The sequence below is a fragment of the Barbatula barbatula genome, assembly GCF_947034865.1.
Source record: "Barbatula barbatula genome assembly, chromosome: 16".
Taxonomy (NCBI): domain Eukaryota; kingdom Metazoa; phylum Chordata; class Actinopteri; order Cypriniformes; family Nemacheilidae; genus Barbatula; species Barbatula barbatula.
In genome coordinates, this window is record NC_136779.1 from 22,829,681 (window position 1) to 22,850,692 (window position 21,012).

A 21,012-nucleotide genomic window follows, 5' to 3' on the forward strand; every position below is an offset into this window, starting at 1 on the left:
TCAGCTGCGTGTCCAGAAAAACCACGTTCAATTATATCACGATGTGTGTTAGTGTACCACTTCATATTGTTAGAAGTGTGTGCGTGTGTGTGTGTGTTCTGTAGTCTATTTCCTGTTTACTAGCACAATGCTAACCTGTGTACACTTCACCTGAACTCCATTACACGATTCATAAAATAATAACCATCATTCACGAGCGCTTTAAACACGAACAAAACAACAAAACATTTGATGTGTCATCGCGTATTAAAGCTGTCTAATGCGTGTATGTGTGCGTGTGGCCTGTGAACACCTGAAACACACACCTGCCATAAAACACCTGTCTGACTACGTCACATCAACGCTTCTGTGTCACCTGTTTCGCCCGAATCACCTCAATCCGAATAATGATGTTTGTTCATTGTGTCTTTCAGTTGTTTTCTGACGCATATAAAGTTTCTCCATAACAACAGCGGCTCTCGGCGGCTCGTCCTTCCGCTCACGGCATCACGACAGTCGGCGCTGTTCTCTCAGTCTCGCACACAAACCCCGATGAACGGTTCTCAACTGGGCGGGGCTTAACGGAAAAGACGCGCTCCATGATTGGTCACATATAAGTTGTCTGAATAGTAAATGTTTTTATACGAAACCCACAAATTTCGTTCAAATTCAAAGTCTAGTGTGAAAGGTTTGTCGGTATCATTATTCAGGCGTTTATTATTCACATTTATGTCAACTGTCACGTGATACGTGATACTTTACGCCACGCTGAGGACATTGGACCAATCACAGCCCACGTCATTGTTGGATCCGGACGGATGTGGACATTAATATGAAGAAGGTTACCTGACGTTCGTCTACCTGAGAAAAAAACACGTTTCTTATGCGTAATTTATGGGAGTACAGTGCACAACTTTGTATTATTAACTCATTATTACCTCCCTCACTACCTCATTTTGTGAGTCAGATTGAATTAAAGTTGGATGATACCTACTTTTAAATATCTGTTTGTATTTACACAACACCTAATGGTTGGAATACACTGCAAGACTTTTTCAAATCTGAACATGAAGACTGATAAAATCTGCAGACTGACACAGACTTTCAGCAACAAGTCCAGACTGAAGATCTGAGCAAAAGTCTTCTAGTGTATTTCTAGTGTATAAACTTTATTTAAGCTTGCACCACATACACAACACTTTTGTTCTTTGTATAAACATGTGCACGCAGCCCAATGCTGTAATTGCTTTGGCCAAACAATTTTTGTTATGCCAATAAAGCACTTCAATTGAAAACTGAGAGAGTTTAGATTTTTTGCTCTCATTTCTACTACTTTACAGAAATACATTTTCCATTTTTGAAGATACACTGTGTTCCGTCTGATGAACGAACGAATGAATAAAGCAACAGCAGGAATGACTGATAAATAAGGTTTTTAAAGTGGAAGTTATCCAATCAGCGTTGAGCGTTAGTTTGATTAGCGCGCCGCGTCATCAGCACGCAAATGAGCGATCTTCAGGCGCAGAGAGAGAGAGAGACGCGCACGAGCACGAGCACGAGCGCGCGGGTGTATCAGGTAAGGCACGTGCGTTAAATGTTCATGTTTAACAGTGACAGCATCGGACACACTTCCAAATCGCATCCGAGTTCAAAAACTCGCTCCAGTAGATCTCGATCTGTTCTTAGGGCGATTATCAGATCTCTCAGTCTGATTCATCCCTCTATTGTCTCGGAAGAGATTCTTCCTAATCTCCAACTTGTTTTCTCTGTGGCTGAGTGAGGAAATCCCTCTAACCTGAACAAATCCACCTGCTTTCCACGTATAATCACTGCAGTCGTTTATAACTCTTTCTTTTATTAATTTAAGGGTGAAGATTATACATTAAATTGATAATAAAAGTAGAATAAACGAAACCGTCTCAAAATATAGACTATATGACAAAAGAACGTGCAGTGAAACGTCATTTCTTGAGTGTGATGATTTATTTATTGACTCTTATTGACCTTTAATGGCGAAAGTTTACCAATGGGGTGATATGCGTACACACTAAAGACAAAATGCGATTAACCGTTCAGCGAAATTAAAGCAGTATTTCAGATTCATGTGAATACAGTTGAGCTCATTTAATCCTTTAGACTCATTATTAATGGCTGGAATTCACTACAAGACTTTTAAACTAGACATCACACACTTAATAGAAACAGACCGACTGATGAAATCTGCAGACTGACACAGACTTTCAGCAACAAGTCCAGACTGAAGATCTGAGCAAAAGTCTTCTAGTGTATTTGAGATTTAAATCATACCTTTCCTATTTACTTTCCAGTTTTTATAGATCTTATTGTGGCGTTATTATTATTTTATATCAGCTGAATGAAAGAAAATGTGACCTTGTGATTAAGGGTTATTTGGGGATTTGGAAAACGTTCTGTGTGTTTGGTCATTTTTAGCTTAAATCGGCTGTTTGTTTCACATGATACATCATTTTTACCGTATTAGATTTACACCAAAGTGACATTAAATCAGCTGCACATGTACACTTTATTATTAATATACAATTTATAATATTTTAGAAATTCAAAATAAACAATCAACTATGACAATGAAATTACAAATATTTCAACTTAATCTGTATAAATATTTGGCACATTAAATAAGGGTTGGTGTTAGATTTTCTTTGATTTCTCCTCTTCAAAATGTTTTTAATAATAGGTTATTATTTCATTTGATTAAAAAAAGGTTATTATTTAAAACGATGACAGACTCCGTAAACGTGCATATTTATGTAATTGATATATAGAGGAATGGAGATCATTGAAGGGGCGTTTAGTGTTGTGCAGTAGAAAGTTCTGTGCTGATGTTTATCATTAGGAGTGTTATTTACAGCAGCGATACCCCCCCCCCCACACACACACACACCCACACTTACACTATCACCCCACACACACATCCCCCACGCTGATCGCGCTCATTCTCTCTCCCATTACGCAGCGGGATTGACATGAAACTGTGAATTGTTTGCTGTTCAAACAGAGTTGACCTGGAGCCAGCAGTCTGACCATACCTGCCCCCCACACCCACTCACCCACCCATCTACATCAGCATGACAAAGCATTGGGGGGGTCCGGGCCTGTTGGCACCAGCAGTGTTCTCTGTAGCAATAGCGCATCTCGACCCTCACCTTGACTGCCGAGACCCGTCATCCACACCCGGCTGGCGTTACTCCACCGAGCCGCTGCTGGACAAGCCCAGCACCTCCATCACCTCCTCATCATCGGTGGATAAAGTGATGGCGCAGGACTCGTGTAAGCTCGGTTCGTGGGAACTTAAGGATGGAAATGTGAACGGAGGAAAGAAGAAGAACTATCAGCGTTACCCCAAACCTCCGTATTCATACCTGGCGATGATCGCCATGGTCATCCAGAACTCTCCAGAGAAGAAACTCACATTAGCAGAGGTATGACGACACATTCTGATTTACTCCAGAGTCAACGAATCAACACTTCTCGTGACTTTACAACTGTCCGCAAAAAGCATAAATGCGCTATATTTTTCATCAGTCAGTAAATCGGAGTTTTTTTTGTACCTCTCTCTGACTATAAATCTTGTAATCTGTCATTTGTCATCGGATTATCCAAAGCATTTAAATGATAAGTGTTTTAAAATACGTTTCACTGGACCCGTCGCTTCCAGATGTTTAACATTAACATGTATCTACATAAGGAAAGTGGAGTGAAGTGAGATGTTGGCCTGTGAAAGGGTTTGTATTGTAAGAGATCGATCGAGTATCACGCTGAGCGCAATTACAGCGCATCACACTTTCTTTAAGACTCCTGGAACACACCAACATCACGGATTCACGTCATACAGCACCGAAACATTTCATTTCACTATTTAATTCATTTGTATTGAGATCCCTTTATGATACTGCTACTAAACACTAACACACGTTTACTAATGTTGCCTAAATCAAGAATGATGGAGAGAAAATGTCACAATGTTTGATTCTGAAAGGGATTTGTGGTAATCAGAACTTTCATTTACCCACCGTGTCATTTTAAACCTGTGATTTTCTTTTTTTTCTTCAGCAGAACAAAAAAGTAGATATTTTGAAAAATGTTGCTAACAAAAAACCGTTGGACCTCCTTGACTTGCATTAGTTTTGTGTCCATACATCAGAAGTCAATGGGGACCATTAGTTTTTGGTGACCAGCATTTTTTTTAAAATATCATCTTTTGTTTTTTGCAGAAGAAAGAAAATCGCACAGGTGAGTAAATAATGACAGACTTTTCATTTTGAAGGTGAACTGTTCATTTAAAAAATAACAATGTTTATGATTGAAATATCAGCAAGTGACAACATGAGAATCCAAGAAATTCGAAATGATGAAAAAGTTAACTAATGCACTATAAGTGTAGTCCTTTAATTTCTTCTTTTTAATCATTCATGTGTGTGAATCTTATGGTGAATAATGGCCTCTCTCTCTCTCTCTCTCTCTCTCTCTCTCTCTCTCTCTCTCTCTCTCTCTCTCAACAGATTCTAAAGGAGATCAGTACATTGTTTCCTTTCTTCAAGGGGAATTATAAAGGGTGGAGAGACTCCGTACGACACAATCTCTCCTCATATGACTGCTTTGTCAAGGTGTGTGTGTGATTCTTTGCTTCTGGACTTTTCTGAGTCCCAATTATTTATCAATAATTGAACGTCTTTGTGTTCTATCTCTCTCGCTCTAGGTGCTAAAGGATCCCAGTAAACCACAGGGTAAAGGGAACTTCTGGTCTGTAGAAGCAAGCAGAATTCCCTTGGAGCTGCTCAAAAGACAAAATACAGCAGTTTCCCGTCAGGATGAAACAATCTTTGCTCAGGATCTGGCTCCATACATCTTTCCAGGTTACTCTCAGGGAAACAAGGCCATGCAGGCGCCCACTAACCCTCATCTGGTCTCTGTTCCCACCCGCCGCAGCCCTTCTCCATCGGAGGACCCCTGCCGTCCCAAACTGGACTCCAAGTTTGCCATCGATTCTCTCCTGCATAGCCTCCAGCCGGCTGCTTCCGCTGGAGACAGGCAGAGAGAGAGGGACAGTTGGGGTGCTGAGCTCCCCCCGCACACCCGTTCTGCCTCACCTCCACGCCCGTCCAACACCTTGTACAGCTGCAGTTCATCAGCCAGCTCAGCCAGTCCTGCATCCGATCTGTCAGATGAAGACTGGAGAGGGGCGACGCGTGTCGGGAAGAGATCGAGTGACAGAGAATCCACGTCGGACGGATACAACGACTCGTTCCACCCGTCCAGCAAAAACCCCAAACGTGGCTCCACCCCTCCGTGGGAGCTTCCCACGTCTTACGCCAAATACACACCCCCTAACGTCATCGCCCCGCCGAGCATGCGCTTCAACGGCAACCCGTTCGTGCCCCTGGGTGGCCTTCCGTTCTACAGTTACGGAGGTGCCAATCACCTGATCACGGCGGTGGGTCACGCGTATTGGCCCATCCTACCGAGTGGCCCGGTTTCAATACAAGCGCCTCCCCTCCTCATGGACTTGGACAGCATGCTGCAATCTGTTCCACCCAATAAGAGCGTGTTCGATGCCCTCGGCCCCCCCAGTCAGACTGTTCATGCCCCTCCCACCCAGTACGCCCTTCAGAACGGACCTTCGCTTTGTAAATACTCGCTTTAATGGCGAATTAAATGAGTCCTGGATTCAATGCCTGTGGCACTGGAGCGTCTCACGCCGCTCTTTACAAATGTACTGAAAACATCGTTGTGTTGTTCCTAAATCAGCCTCACAACTGTTAGTTTATTTTCATGTTTGAACCCTTGAAGTTTTATGTGCTTGTTTTTATTGGCTGTGTTGCAGTTTGTTTTCATACGAAAGTCCTAACATACTTCAGTCTAAATGGGGTAATAGTGTTTTCTTTTTTAATATTTGTTTTTCATTTCTCATCAATGTGATGGTGTTTTTTCTACCCCACTCAGATCAGTCGTGTTATCAGTCCAGTGTTGTTTTTTTTCTGGCTTGCGTCCACATGTCAGGATTCAGTGTTTTTTATCAGTGGACTCTTGTGTCTTTTCGTCTTATCTTTAGGCTCCTCTGTTCTGCATCACTGGAGAGATTTCACACAAACTCCCGCTGATATTAAACTGCTCTCCACATCTCACTGAAATATCATGTGTGTGTTTTACTGAAATGATGCTGGTCTTGATACAACTGTCCAGAGGATCATATAAAAACATCTGATGGGTTTGTTTGATCGGTGGCTTGCGCCGGTGTTTCTCCGTCTGGTGAACGTCAAGCTGAACCTCCTGCTGTTCTGTTGTCCTCCCCCGGCCCTCATACAGATCCTTCTGATCTCACTTATTTTTATCTTTACTTCTCTAAGAATTTCTGTAAACATACAGTATAAATACAGTTTTTCTGCTGGTCCAGATCTTTCTGAAGTTACTCTGTTGGCCTTTATTCCTAAAATATGAGCAGATGGATCTCCGTAAAAGTTATTCAGTGAGATAAAACACATTTCTGTACAAACTGTTTTTAGAATGACAATTAACACAGATTTACCCAAGTGTTATTTTGCTTGATTCTTAAATGAGATCCAGGGAAAGCACATCTTTACGTAAAAAAAACATGCAAAATATGATTCATTTGATTTTAATTTCTTATAAACTGTTTCAAACAGACTTTTTTTCACAGGAGTACTAATCGGCTCAGAGCTGAAGTTGTGTTAAAGTGTTTTTCAGGATTCGTTCACACAACGGCGTTTGAAGGGAATCTGATCTGCTGCATCCGGCACACATCCGTATCCTCCACCTCCAGGTGTATATAAACTGAACATGTCCTGTAAATGTCAGTTAGAGAATATAAAGCAGGACTATGTGAAGACCTGAAGATTATTAAATGTGAAAATGAGGGAAGTTTTAGAAGTTAACAGTAAACCAGAGCCATTGAAGAGAGTAACTTCAAAAACATCACATGATTCATAAAGCCTTCAGATAGTTCCAAGAAATTGTTTTTTTCTTTTAATCCTTTAATTCTCTATTCATATTTTTATTGATTTAACCACTTGCGACTATAAATTGTTAAGTTGATCTCAATTGGTCTGTTTTGCTGCGGCTCTATGCGTTTAGTAAGTAACTTCCAGGAACTATTGAGAGGCTCCCATAAAACTGTTCCATTGTCAAATCGACTTTCCTTTAAAACATCTAAGAATTTAATGTAAAATAAACATTTTATGCACAAATTAAAACACAGTAAAAACATCAAAATAAATTCAAATTTTGTTTGTGACATCTGATGAAAGGAAAAATGGCAAGTTCATGAAATATCAATGGCTGCTGACTCATTGCTGAATAAAGGCTCTAATCTAATGTTGTAATAAACCCTAACCCAACTTTAAAATCTACATCTTATTACAAGTTTAAATAGAAAAAACAAATTTGTGTTTGGTGAAACCATGCTAAAATGCCTAAATATGCTTACAGACAAATCTAACCATGAATTAAAGAAAAATAAATATTTATATTTACGCATTTGGCAGATTATTTTATACAAAGCGACTTAGTATGTGCAATCCCCTCGAATCAAACCCACAACCGTGGCGATGTTAACACCTGGGACCCGTTTCAGAAAGCAGGGTAAGTGCAAACTCAGTGTAAGTTAACCCCGGAAAACGGGATACTCTGGGTTTTCAGTTTCAGAACGCGAGGTATATCAAACCCGCGACCGCGGGGTAAGTCAAGCCCGTTTCAGAAATCAAGGTATCTTATACTTAGAGTGAGTAACCATAGTAACCTACTCTGTGAACCTAACCTGGTCAGGAGCAGGTTTTATTCCACTAACCCGAGGTTTGTTACAATCTCCGCCCCCTTTTAGAAGCGCGAGCGGTGTTGAAATTGCCTTCGCAGTTAGTTTTTTCATTCGTTTTCCTTAATCGCGCACAAGTTCGTAACACAGACATTAAATGTCCGTTTATTCAGTACCCGTAGATGAGGAAGCTGCATTCATTCAGAGAGAGTTAAATTTACGTCGGGAGAGTATATGGTGAAGCCCCGTTTGGATGTTTTATCATATCCGGAGGATTCTTTATTTGAGCGGCACAGTTTTTCTTTACAGTCCATTTAATATATTCATAATCTGCTTCATCCTTACATCACAAACCTCACTCGTCGGGGTCGCGCTCTTACATCTGAGCAGATTCTCTGTATGGCTTTACGTTTCTTTACTAATGGAAGCTTTCTTTATAACACCGGGGATGCAGAACACGTTAGCAAGGCAACTGTATGCAGAGCAGTAAGAAAAGTATGTATCGCTCTCAAGCACTTTATATACATTTGTGTTAAGTTTCCTGTGAGAGTCATCAAAGAGGAGTTTCATAGGATTGCAGGTGAATGGTGTACGTCTTTCTGAATAAGCTGATCAAATAAATGTGGTCTCGCTGCAAACTCTAATAATTCAAATACCCTTTAGGGTTTCCCATTGTGATTGAGTGCAAATTTAAAAGGTCCAACTCGCCCCGCGCGGGCTTCGAACTGCCGTCGGTCAGAATGAGAGACGGGCGCTCTAAACACGAGCCTAACGATCGCAGTCCCTATAACGTCCGTCGCCAGAGCATCTCTGTTGGTCGAGGAGTGACTCTAGCTGGCCTCCGTTACACATGGCTGGAGCAGGGGCGAGCATGGCCAGTTTTTTGTCTTCTATAGCCACAGTGCTCGGTTCTCATATCCTCATAACTTTCAAGGCCAGTTTATTAAATATATCAAACATTTCCCAGTCAGGCATCCTACTAGCAAGAGCATTTAAACTCACCGGACTGAATGATGTTTTTATATTTCATTTCCAGCTGCTGCCATGTTCTTTTTATTGCAGAAGGATTGCACCTACATGACAAAAGTCGTAGGTATATATGTTTATATGTGTGTATATATATATATATATATAGATAGATATATAGTGCCTACAATTCGACTGGCGAGAAATAAACGGAGCGCTTTTTGTCACGTGCCGTTGCCATGGTGAATCGTGTTATCTTCGCTCAATTGATGATGGCTTTTTAAAGCCGCGGTGAACACGAGTAACCTCGAGTGAACTTACTCAGAGTGGATTTAACTGATTGAAACCAGCTGTTCTGAAACAGAAAACTCAGAGTAGCGGCTATCTGAGTAAATCAACTCAGAGTTCATATTTTAACTCAGGGTTGCTTGAACCTCCTTATTGAAACGGGTCCCTGCTCTTACCACTGAGCTACAGTAAAGCTGGGTTAGAGTGAAGCTCTTTGCAACCGTTCAGCTACAGAATGAACTGACATTTACTTTTAGTCATTTAGCAGACGCTTTTATCCAAAGCGACTTACAGATGAGGAAACATTGGAAGCAATTATAACAATATAAGTTAGCAGAAGTGTTCTGTATGAAACCATCAAGAAATTTTGCAGTGGAACTTTGATCCGACTTTAAAGTGATAGATCACCCTAGAACTCAAATTTGTTGTTTATTTACTTACCCTCAGGACATCTGCGATGTAGGTGACATTTGTTCTGGAGTAGAACAATAAAGAAGATGTTTAGGTAAATCTGCAACGCTTGAAAAGGATTGTTCTTCTCAAGAACTGTCCTGAGGGTGAGTAAATAAACAACAAATTTGAATTCTAGGGTGAACTATCACTTTAAAGTGTGTTTGTGGTTTGCATTGTGGCTGAAATGTAAAATCAGTTTCAATTATATGATTAATTGTGTATGTGTGAGTGTGTTGTACCGGTTCACCCCTTCATTTATGTGTGTGTATTATCTGCTTTGCGTTTAATTTACTGATGTTTATTGGTCAAATAAAAGAAAGGTCTCAGTCATTTCCCATAGGGAGTCCAATTCTGTCCATGAAGGAAAGATGAAGTTGCTCTTTTTGTAAGTATATTTGCGTGTTATTAATTTGATATGATCACTATGTAGATGAGAGAATTTATGGCCTTACCGCTGGGAAATTCACATTCAGATAACTAAAGACAATTGATTTATAGTTGAATTAACTTTATCATTAACTCATCAAAATTAGCTCAGTCACAGAGAAATAAAATATTTACATTTATATTATTACAAATATGTCTGCTTATTTCTTTGGAACACTGCACATTTTATTATTAATTTATGCAAGTCATTTTGAAATATTCATGTGTTCCAGAGTGAATGGTTCTTTTGAACTAGTTAAGCTGAGTGGTTACTGAAACGGTTCGTGTCTTCAGTAAGCAAGTTTTTCTTAATTACTTAAGTTACTTTCTGGTGTGTCTATCAGTCCCTCCGACTTGACATGAACCCATATTCTGCAGTTAGTCAATTACGTCAATAGTACACAGAATTGAAGTGCTGTAAAGAGAGAAGTATTGATGAGCACTGAACAGCTGATCTTGTGTGCAGTAAACTAAAAAACATACACGTCTGCTTCCTAAAGCGCTTCTCATTCTCCAGTTAAGAATCGCTTCTCAGATCACCAGTACACTGAACTGAGAATTGTTTCTGTCGGACACGTCTGATTTAAGAAGCGATAAACGGATGATATTGTGATTTAGCATGAACAGTACAAGACTGCCTACTATGACCGACTGTGTACTGAAGACTTTAATAAGGGGGAGACTATCTGGCGAAATGTAAGTTTAATAACAAATAAATCATACTGGACTATGCATATTAAACGGATCATTCTGTAAGATTCTGGTGAATACTCATTTCTTCACTTTATATCTTAAATAAGACTTGTTAAAGAGCCTCAATTTGGGTTCTTTAGTTGCAAAACCGGAATGTAAAAACCTGATCAGATCATGATGAAGATGTTTTTTTGTCACATTTGTGGTCAGAGTTAGACTAGTGTTGGCACTTTTGCTTCTGGCCTCTGAACATTAGCAACATTTAATAAAAATAGATTTTTGACATTTGTGAATCGACTCCTAATCATTCACGTCTGCAACACGATGCATCTAATAATCCAATACCCCCACACCCATTTGATTATGGGTTAGGGATGTAAAACACCCGGTTCACGGTCACAAGAGGTCAAATCATAAATGCTCCTTCACACATGATTGGATTTTCAAAGAAGCAATATTTAGTATATTTATGAATGAATGAAAACACACACAGAGTCCGTGTGTCTTACCCCAGGCTCCAGGCTGACGCTGTTCTTGCCTCCTAAATTTAACACTCTGTTGTCTGTTTTATGTAACAGATTAAGTCCCGTCGCTCCGTTTGCTCCTCCTGAACGAGTAAAACACACCTGACTGTTTGTATCCACACATCAATGACAGAATCCATTCGGCTCATTGTAGATGAAGTTACCGTGAAGTCCATAGGGCTGCGTGGAGCGTCTCTCACTCAGCACCGACAGAACCACCGGACGACGAAACAGAAGCTTCCGGATCACTCCATCGCCTCCACGGTACAGGCCTGAACCTCCAGAACCAGGCCGCAGCGAGAACTGCTCCAGAATCACTGGATACCTGACACACCATCAATCTATCATCATTTACATTTACATTTAGTCATTTAGCAGACGCTTTTATCCAAAGCGACTTACAGATGAGGAAACATTGGAAGCAATTATAACAACATAGGCAACAAAATACATATGTGCATCAAACTAGTCCATTAAAGCCTAGCACAGTATACAAAGCTAAGAATAGTGAGTTTAGTAATTTTCTTTTTTTTTATTATAAAGAAGGAAAGGGAAGAGAATTAGGAAAAAATCAATCATCGACGTGTTGACGGAAGAGATGCGTTTTTAGGCGTTTTTTAAAGATGGCAACCGAGTCTGCTGATCTTGTAGCAGCTGGTAGATCATTTCACCAATGTGGAACAGATCCAGAGAAGGTACGGGAGAGTGACTTGTTTCCTTTTTGGGATGGTACCACTAGTCGTTGTTCCTTTGCAGACCGCAGTGATCTGGCAGGAACATAGATCTGCATTAGCGAGTGGAGATACGATGGTGCAGACCCGGTGTTGGCCTTGTAGGCCAGGAGCATAGCTTTGAACTTTATGCGGGCGGCAACAGGGAGCCAGTGTAACCTGATGAAGAGCGGAGTTACATGCGCTCTCTTCGGTTCATTGAAGACCATTCTTGCCGCCGCATTCTGGATCATCTGGAGAGGTTTGATTGTGCAAGCAGTCCAGCCAGAAGCGCATTGCAATAATCCAGTTTGGACAGGACAAGAGCCTGGACTAGGACTTGCGTAGAGTGCTCCGATAGGAAAGGTCTAATTTTCCTAATGTTGTAGAGGATGAATCTACAGAACCGGGTTGTGCTGGCAACATGACTTGAGAGGTTAAGCTGATCATCAATTACCACCCCCAGGTTTCTGGCTGTGCTGGACGGTGTAATAGCTGATGAGCTTAGTTGAATGGCAAGGTTGTGGTGAATCTTTTGGTTGGCTGGGATCACAAGCAGTTCCGTTTTTGCAAGGTTTAGCTGCAGGTGATGATCCTTCATCCAAAGCGAGATGTCACTCAGGCATGCCGCGATGTGAGCAGCGACCGTCGGATCGTCTGGTTGAAATGACAAGTAGAGTTGTGTGTCGTCTGCATAGCAGTGATAGGAGAAGCCATGCTTCTGAATGACCGAGCCGAGGGATGTCATTTAAATGGAGAAGAGTAGCGGTCCAAGCACTGAGCCCTGTGGCATCCCCGTGTTGAGCTGTTGGGACGTGGAGACCTCATCTCTCCAGGATACTCTGAATGACCTACCCGAGAGGTAGGACTCAAATCATTGCAAAGCCATTCCAGAGACACTCATAGCACTGAGAGAAGCCAGGAGGATGTGATGATTGACAGTGTCAAAGGCAGCAGACAGATCCAGTAGGATGAGCACAGATGACATGGATGATGCTTTTGCCAATCTCAGGGCTTCAATGACTGAGAGCAGTGCAGTCTCTGTGGAATGACCGGTCTTGAACCCAGACTGATTGCTGTCTAGGAGGTTGTTTTGCATGAGAAAGGAGGAGAGCTGGTTGAACACAACTCGCTCCAGGGCTTTGGCGATGAAGGGAAGAAGGGAGACAGGCCTGTAGTTTTCTAGCAGTGTAGGGTCCAGGGTGGGTTTCTTCAGTAGCGGTGTGATGCAGGCCTCTTTGAACGCTGTGGGAAATGTCCCAGTGCTGAGCGAAGAGTTGATGATGTGGGTCAGAGCAGGCACAACCGTTGGAGAGATGGCCTGGAGGAGATGGGTGGGGATGGGATCCAGTGGGCAGGTGGTAGGGTGGTTGGAGCCAATGACCTTGGAGACATCAGCTTCAGACAGAGGAGAAAAGGTGGGGAGCACACACGTGTCAGGGATGTGGGCGGGTTCGACAGGTGGTGGCGTAGAGAACTGGCTGCTGATGGCAGTAGTTTTCTTTACGAAGAACGATGCAAAATCAGCAGCTGTTAACTCCGATGAAGGTGCGGGAGCAGGCAGACAGAGGAGAGCAGAGAAGGTTTTGAAGAGCGTTCGAGAGTTGCATATCCTCGAGTGGGAGAAAGTGTGGTTATGGGAGAGGGGAGCGGGAGTGGCAGAGTCCTCTGGTTTGATCCTTGTTTCTGTAAGTGCTACAATGGAAAGACCAGAATGTTTAACAAAAGCTGTAATGAAATCAGCTTTGTTCACAGCAGATTGGCAGTTCCACAATCCTATTGGGAAAGTAGAAGGGGCAGTTGCTAGCAGTGATACATTGTGAAGATTATTAGCATTGCGTCGCCTTCGGCATGCGGCAGATGATTTACGTGTTGTGATAACAGAAAGGATTTTAAAACACATATTTAAGAGAAGCAGAAAGAAAATAGGGAGAAACATTAAAGATAACAATAAAGGAATAAGTATAAGTGCAAACAAGTAAGACAAAAAGTGCAAGTGTTGATACAAAACAAAAAAAGGTACAATAGAAGTGCAATACTCAAGTGCCCTGTCGGTGGAGTCGCGCGCAGGTAGAGTCGATGTCTTTACTCTCTTCTGTCTTCACGCGATGAGGGCTGCACGCGACCGCTGCTGCGGTGGGTAGACGCTTTTTAAATACGCGTCTAATTACTTAAATTCAACAGGCCCCGCCCTCAGATGACACGCGCACACAAAGCAAACAAATTAAACTAGCCCAAGAACGAACGAAGGAACGATGCTACACGCGGTTTCACCACGTGACAGAGCGGAAGTAAATACAAAGCGATTTCTCAGTTTAACACAGTACTTAAACTCAACAAGACACAAATTAACCACAAACACAATCATCTCAATTCTGACACGTGAAGAACATACCAACCTCTTCTCCAAGATCTCAGGGTCAGTGATTCGTGTGTTTGTCATGTGACTGTGAACGCCGCTCCTCCCATTCCAGCCTGGCCCCGCCCCTGCGCCCCCGGCGACCGTCTCATAGTAGCCGCTCTTCTCACAGCCAAACGACACGTTGTTCATGCAGCCCTGAGAGGAAGAGAAAGCAGTGCGCTCCTCAGATTTTCCACAGCGTTGGGCTGCTGAATGCTGGATTGAAATGTTCTGTACTCATGAGCTCTGCTATACACACCTGTGAGGCGGCACACACTTGAAAAGCTTTAAAGATGACATCCACCACCCGCTGTGATGTCAGAACGTTTCCGCCCACCACTGCAGCGTTCAGAGACGGCTGAAGAATGGAACCAGGGGGAATGATGACTTTCACAGGGGTCAGACAGCCCTGAAATAAAACACAAACACACACAATCGCTGCTGCTTGTACTGCTATGACATTTATAAGATTCTTTCAAACAAATACTGTATTTACGATCCTAAAACAAAACGCCATATTCAGACGCGACTAGTTTTACTGGAGGAGGTTTGACAAATTGGCATTTCTCTGACGTGCTCTGTCATTTCAAAACTGTGCGAATCTCCCAAGTCTCATGTTTCTCACACTATCTCTGTAATTGTCCAAACTCAGTGGTCTTCTGTGAAATCTAATCCTGTCTGAATACATATATTTGTGATTGCTGACAATATATTTTCAAAACGTGTTTTGGCCAACGTGAACTGCCGTAAACTCAATCCAACGCAGATATATACTTCCTACAATCATTACTTTCATATAATAATAATACTACAATATGTACTTTTTCCGCTCTGCGGCTAGAATTCTGCCTGAGGCTAAGTCCGGTGATCAAATTTCCCCTTTTTTAGAGTCTTTACACTGGCTCCCTGTCAAATACCGTATTGGTTTTAAAATCCTTATGTTAACTTTTAAGGAATTGCATGACCTGGCTCCGCAATACCTCTCTGATCTATCAATTCCTCACAAACCGTGTCAAAATCTACGCTCTACTCAGTTTGGTCTCTTAGATGTTCCCAAGACACGGCTCCGCTCCAAGGGTGATTGAGCATTTTCTGCTTATGCTCCTAAGATATGGAACTCTCTCCCGATAAACATCAGGGAGGCAAACTCACTTACCAGTTTCAAATCTCTTCTTAAAACATTTTATTTCAGGACTGCTTTTACTTGACTGGATCTTTTGTTTTATTTTAAACATTATTTTATTGTGCTGTTTTATGATGAGGATGTATTGCTTTGATTTTTGTGCAGTGCTTTGAGAAAGTGACACATTTCACTTGACTTGATTGTTGTGCGTGTGTGTCACCTGGTTGAGTGGAATGTCCTGACCCACCATACATCTCAGACAGTAGATAAGAGCTGAGAGGGTGATGGCACGAGGAGCATTACAGTTACCCCACACCTCCACTCCTGTGCCTGTGAAATCAAACACTGCGCTGCCCTACACACACACACACACAGGGCAGAATGTTTTAATTATATAACTTTACAGTGAAGAATAAACTCAATAGACTGATGAATGTAAAATTGATGTGTTACCTGTTCTTCATTGATCTGGACCTTCAGTCTGATCAGCGTCCCATCATCCATCTGATCTTCTGCTTCCACTTCAAGAGAGTTTGTGTCCTGCCGGTGGCGGCGGGCGAAATCTTTCAGCATGTCTCGAACCGCGAGCTCTGCGTTACTCTACATACATAAAGCAGATTAATGCCGCGTTAATTAACAGCGGCATTAAAACTGCCAATGAAAACCATGCAAAAATGTACACACCTGAATGTAGCCCATGTACGCCTGGACCACCTCCAGACCGTAGCTGTCAATCAACTCCCCCACCAGCTGACAGCCCCTCTGATTGGCTGCCACCTGAGCCCGCAGGTCCGACAGGTTGTCACGGAGATTGCGTGTCCCAGAGCATCCTGGGTACTGTGCTGGTGCCATGAGTGCCTCAGTCACAGCTGAAATTAGGGATAAATGAAAAACGAGAAGAGATGATACAAACACCTGTAGAGACTACATACTGTATGAACCGCTCACCTTTTTCCTGAAACACTCCACCTGTCACCAGTTTGAATGACGTGAAGACAGCACCCTCCTGCTGTAAAGAGGTGGAGTGAGGAGGCATTGAGCCTGGAGTGATGCCCCCAATATCAGCGTGATGACCCCTACTGGCCACAAAGAACACGGGCGCGCTCACACCGACACGAAACACCTGCACAAAAACACACAACACAAACCAGTCAAAGAACATGAGATATAAAGAGAAGACAGCGTTTTCTTACTGTTTGTGAAAAGCATAAAGTATTGCTGGTCTTTTTTGGGTTAAATGTGATCAAGTCACAATGTTAATGATGATGGTTTATTTGAGGCGTACAGGAGTGATGACGGTGAGGTCTGGGAGGTGACTGCCGCCTGCACACGGATGATTACTGAGAATCACATCACCCTCTGTCATACTGCCACCTGCTGCCCGGATCTGAAACAACAACACAAACACAATCCAACCTGCTGCTCCGGTGGCCATGAAACCTAAAAATATACAGATCACATTTTTCCAAACACATTTTGATCTCTTGGTGTAATATTGGTAGAAGTAAATGATACATTCACACAGTTTTGTTGAGTAATGACTTTTCTTACAGTACTTAAATCATCATCATCATCATCATCATTTCATTAACATCTGATGAGCAGATTCAAAGCTGTCATTCTAACACCCATCAGGGAAAATCGGATGAAATGTAAGCAGGTGTGCGGGTGAAGATCAGGGTTTGTATGCAATGTGTTTGTCTACCTGATATTGTACTGTCTCCTGCATAGCCCCCAGATGAACAGGGATGTGAGGGGCATTAGAAACCAAACCTCCATCAGGACCGAACACAGCGCAGGAGAAATCCAAACGCTCTTTTATATTAGTGGACATGGAGGTTCTCTGCAGAACTCGACCCATCTGCTCTGTGAGTGAGGACACAAACACCTTCAGTGTGTTCGACAGATTACATTCTCTATTGTCATCAGATCAAGTAATGCATCACGGTTTCACAGTAATGTACAGGATACAATGAGGTCTGACCTTGGAAAAGGCATGACATCAGCCCTTTTTTTGTAAATATATTATTATGGTGAAAACACCACATACAACACACGAGCAAAAAAGAATGACTGCTGTAGTAAAAAAACAAGTAAATATCATGTAAAAACTGAACAAAAACAAACAAGTCTTGTGTCACACCTGCGATGCTCATGAAGCGATGAGAGAAGATGGACAGCTGGACGGTATTGAGTTCAGTTCCTAATACACACTGTGTTGCCACGCCGACAGAAATGCACAAATCACCAGCGTCCGTCATACGAGCGACACACGACGGCTCCACGAGAATCGTACTGACACAAACACCAACAGAATCATGAGTAAGAAAATCTTTTTAAACTAACCTGCAATACTGGAAGAATTTTGTCTGGGAATATTCTATTCTTAAAAAAAATCACTGTCTTGTCTAAAGCGGCTTTCACATAAGATGTGAAATGCACTGCGCTATGAAATCCATTCATTTAAATGTCTTGTGCTGCGAAGGTCGGGTTGTTTCTGTGTCGACAAAGTGCACGCAAAGCACACAGCTGTCCAGTTCTTAACAGTTCTGTCACGGTTACACGCTTGGCCAATAGAAACGGGACATCAAAGCGTGGAAAACAAAATGGATGCATAGTGTGTTTGTCGGATGAAAACAGCTACTGTGTGTTGGAATAACTGTACAATACAGAAGACAGGGAAACCGGGAGAAACACGGTGTCATGGAGACATACTGTATGTCAATTCTAGTTGACAGGTCAGGTGTGTTTCAAGTCAGGTAGTTTGCTGTAGGTTGGCAATATGCGTAAGAAATGGACACGGGCAACAGCAGCATGCTGTTGAAATAAAGCTCTTTTGCTACAGAAAATCTATAGAACTTCTGCTGTTTTGAAAAATCTGATTTGTGCTGTGCTGGCCAGAGCAAAGTAGGCAAAGGCAGCAGCCAGGACCCGCAATCCGCATCCTTTGTGAAAGCCGCATTATACTTTGCTTAAAAAAAGAAATAAATCATTATAGGATTGACATGATCCTCAGCCAATCAAGGCCCGAGCGAATGATGCCTCCAGGTGTCACAGCAGTTCAGGTGAGTGAAGAGATACAGACAAACCTGTTGTGATCGATGATTAGGGCGGGTCCGTGGATGGTGTGATCACATGTGAGATCCTCCCACAGATACACACTGGTGCTCAGATAACCTTCCTCAAAATAACACTGCGTCATCTGAGTTCAACACATAACAATGACAACAAGAACAAATCAAATCTATGTCAGTAATCCCATGCAGATATCAACCAACAGTTACCTTAAAAAAAAGTTTCATTACCTGATGTACAGAACCCTTTTTGAGCTTATTGTATAAATGCACTTCCAGCACAACAATGCTTAAAACAGATGGTTAAAGTCTCCTTTTTATACTTCATGTTAACAATTATTTGTTGTCATGTCTGTATATCGTGATATTTTTTCTGAAAAATATAAACCGATTAATATTTAGGTAATTAAATACATTTAATGACAACAAATGTTATGTCCATAATGCTGGAATTGCTCGAATGAAATTTCTTTGTTGAACAAGCATGTCACTGAAAATCACATCTAAACTATAGACACCAAACTCTCAAAGACTCTTCAACGCTAGTATCATATCAGTGTGACAATACATGACTTCTCTTCAGGGGAAGCAGTAATTTGAAGTTCGGCAAAACATGTATTTAGCCATGTGTGTGGTGCGTAATATCAGAATACGTGTTCAGCGAGTCAACGGAACCTATATGCATTACGCATCATGTCAAAATACATGTCTGCTGTAGATGCGTCAAAAGTGGTTATGATAAAAAAGACGCTTGTGTTCGAAAGATACTGGCAAGACACTCGCTTGACACTTAAATCTGATTACACATGAGACTAACTCTTTTGACGCTCCTGCAGCCGGCCCGCATTCTGATATGATGCGCAATGCGCATAGGTTCAAAAACGTGCTGAACTTATATTTTAAATCCCTGCTTCCCCTTAAAATGGGGCACCGATTGCCACTGTTACGTATGTTCTATAACTGTGGCTCTGTGAATTTCGGATGACCACCAAAGGCGGTGCTTAAGCACAAGTGGATTATCGCAGCGCCAGTTCAATAGTTTGAGATAATATACCAAAACAGTCAGGGGATGTAGGCTGAGCTACCAGTATAATACACCAGTAGACGCTTCAGGCCACAGCCTCAGAACATCTTTCTTGAACTGACAAAACTGAGAACTGACTGTGAGGAGTAGCAACATTCAGCTTGTAGAATCTGCAAAAGTTCACAGAGAAGCCAAGGTCGCCGCTGCACAGATATCTGCCATAGAGACTCCTTTAAATGCAACCCAAACCAGTCCAAGTGGAATGACAAGAGATACATTTACTGTAGAAAGAGGCTTCTGGGCAGCCATGTACGGCAAAGTAATAAGCTCCACAGTCCAGTTTGACCATTTCTGCTTCGACAGAGCATTCCCCTTCCATCCACCACAATAACTCACAAGAAGCTGGTCTGTGCGCCTAAGTTGAGAAGTAGCAGCCACATAGCACCGAAGGACTCGTACAGGTTACAAGGGGTGATCCTCTGACTGGCCTGACTGTGCAGACTGAAAAGCTGCCAAACTGATCGACTGGTTTATGAATTGTAGGAGCAGAACTTTAGTTAGAAAGGATGGGTTTAGCCGGAGCACAACACCAGAATCATCCGGCAACCAACACATGAATGCGTTGCTAACAGATAAAGCATGCAACTCCCCTACACGCTTAACAGAAGCCAACAAAAATCACCTCAAAAAGCAGTCTTCAAAGATAACAATTTCAGGTCAGCTGACTGCAAAGGCTTGGATGTGGGCCGACAACAAATCAAGAACAAGTGGTAAATCCCATCCAGCAGGGAAATGAGGGTTACGAGCTGGTATCAACCATCTCGCACCCTTTAAAAAACTGCACACAAGGAATGAGAATAAAGGGAAGAACAATTAAACGGTGTGTGATGAGCAGATATGGCTGCAACATAAACCTCTAACATGGAATCCGAAAGGTGCTTAAAAAAAGGAAGAACTCGAATGAAGGACCAAATCCATGCATCTGGTCATTCGTGAGACCGAGCATCCTTTCCAAACGGAATGATTGTCTCCACCCTCGCAAACCACAAGTTAGAGTGAGTGTACTTCTGTGTCACAAAAAGATCAACCTCTACTTCGTTAAACTGCTGTCATATCCTTTGCACCACATAGGGGTGAAGCCTCCATACCCCTGGGTGTAGAAGTTCCCTGTAATGAAGTTCCATAAAAGGGAAGGAAGAAGGCGGGAACCGGCGAACATTTAACAAACTTTAATAAAAAATAAACAAACAATAAAAACACAAGAGGTAAAGACCGGCAGCCACCTCACGGTAGACTGCCGGCCATAAACCAGAAACACAAATGTAACATGTCCGGGCCCAGTCCTCTCTCGTCAACAGTCCTGCCGCTCGTCCTTTTAAGCTCCAATCACCTCTGTGTGATTTGCGGGACCGGTGTTGTGGACCACTTTTTGTTTTGTGCTTGCGCACATCACCCAGTGGTCCAAATAAGGGAGGACACAAGGGGCCAGAGAGAGGCCGAATGGAGAAACCTTGAATTGGTAGGCTTGGCCCTTGAAACTGAATCAA

General features: G+C 42.3%; 3 protein-coding genes across 6 annotated transcripts in view; 1 reads left to right on the forward strand and 2 right to left on the reverse strand.

Moving 5' to 3' along the window:
• ppp1r16a (protein phosphatase 1, regulatory subunit 16A) overlaps window positions 1-565 on the reverse strand; it is a 17,540-nt gene extending 16,975 nt beyond the window's left edge. Inside the window, exon 1 of one of the 2 annotated variants that reach the window (XM_079476780.1) lies at window positions 306-529. The gene's annotated coding sequence lies outside the window, so the exon portion shown is untranslated. Of the gene's footprint in view, window positions 1-305 lie in introns of both variants that reach the window. The other variant, XM_079476781.1, reaches the window with a different exon arrangement.
• Window positions 566-1,442: 877 nt separating this feature from the next.
• Window positions 1,443-6,550, forward strand: foxh1 (forkhead box H1). 2 transcript variants are annotated; one of them, XM_079476127.1, is made up of 4 exons: window positions 1,443-1,555; window positions 3,014-3,437; window positions 4,518-4,622; window positions 4,715-6,550. In XM_079476127.1, the coding sequence occupies exons 2-4, from the start codon at window positions 3,084-3,086 to the stop codon at window positions 5,657-5,659; spliced, it is 1,404 nt and encodes a 467-aa protein (XP_079332253.1). In that variant the 5' UTR covers window positions 1,443-1,555; window positions 3,014-3,083; the 3' UTR covers window positions 5,660-6,550. The 2 variants fall into 2 exon arrangements, with proteins under 2 accessions (XP_079332253.1, XP_079332254.1); XM_079476128.1 differs by having other exon boundaries at window positions 1,486-1,555; window positions 2,972-3,437.
• A 60-nt stretch (window positions 6,551-6,610) lies between these two features.
• The window catches only part of oplah (5-oxoprolinase, ATP-hydrolysing), a 52,721-nt gene continuing 38,319 nt past the window's right edge, over window positions 6,611-21,012 (reverse strand). The window contains exons 15-27 of one of the 2 annotated variants that reach the window (XM_079476129.1): window positions 18,457-18,569; window positions 17,511-17,662; window positions 17,073-17,233; window positions 16,653-16,754; window positions 16,316-16,490; window positions 16,052-16,236; window positions 15,821-15,967; window positions 15,588-15,722; window positions 14,504-14,653; window positions 14,243-14,400; window positions 11,298-11,458; window positions 11,119-11,216; window positions 6,611-6,818 (exon numbers count right to left, since the gene is read on the reverse strand). In XM_079476129.1, coding sequence (XP_079332255.1) covers window positions 6,717-6,818; window positions 11,119-11,216; window positions 11,298-11,458; window positions 14,243-14,400; window positions 14,504-14,653; window positions 15,588-15,722; window positions 15,821-15,967; window positions 16,052-16,236; window positions 16,316-16,490; window positions 16,653-16,754; window positions 17,073-17,233; window positions 17,511-17,662; window positions 18,457-18,569 — 1,839 coding nt within the window. In that variant the 3' untranslated portion in view covers window positions 6,611-6,716. Of the gene's footprint in view, window positions 6,819-11,118; window positions 11,217-11,297; window positions 11,459-14,238; window positions 14,401-14,503; window positions 14,654-15,587; window positions 15,723-15,820; window positions 15,968-16,051; window positions 16,237-16,315; window positions 16,491-16,652; window positions 16,755-17,072; window positions 17,234-17,510; window positions 17,663-18,456; window positions 18,570-21,012 lie in introns of both variants that reach the window. The other variant, XR_013787741.1, reaches the window with a different exon arrangement.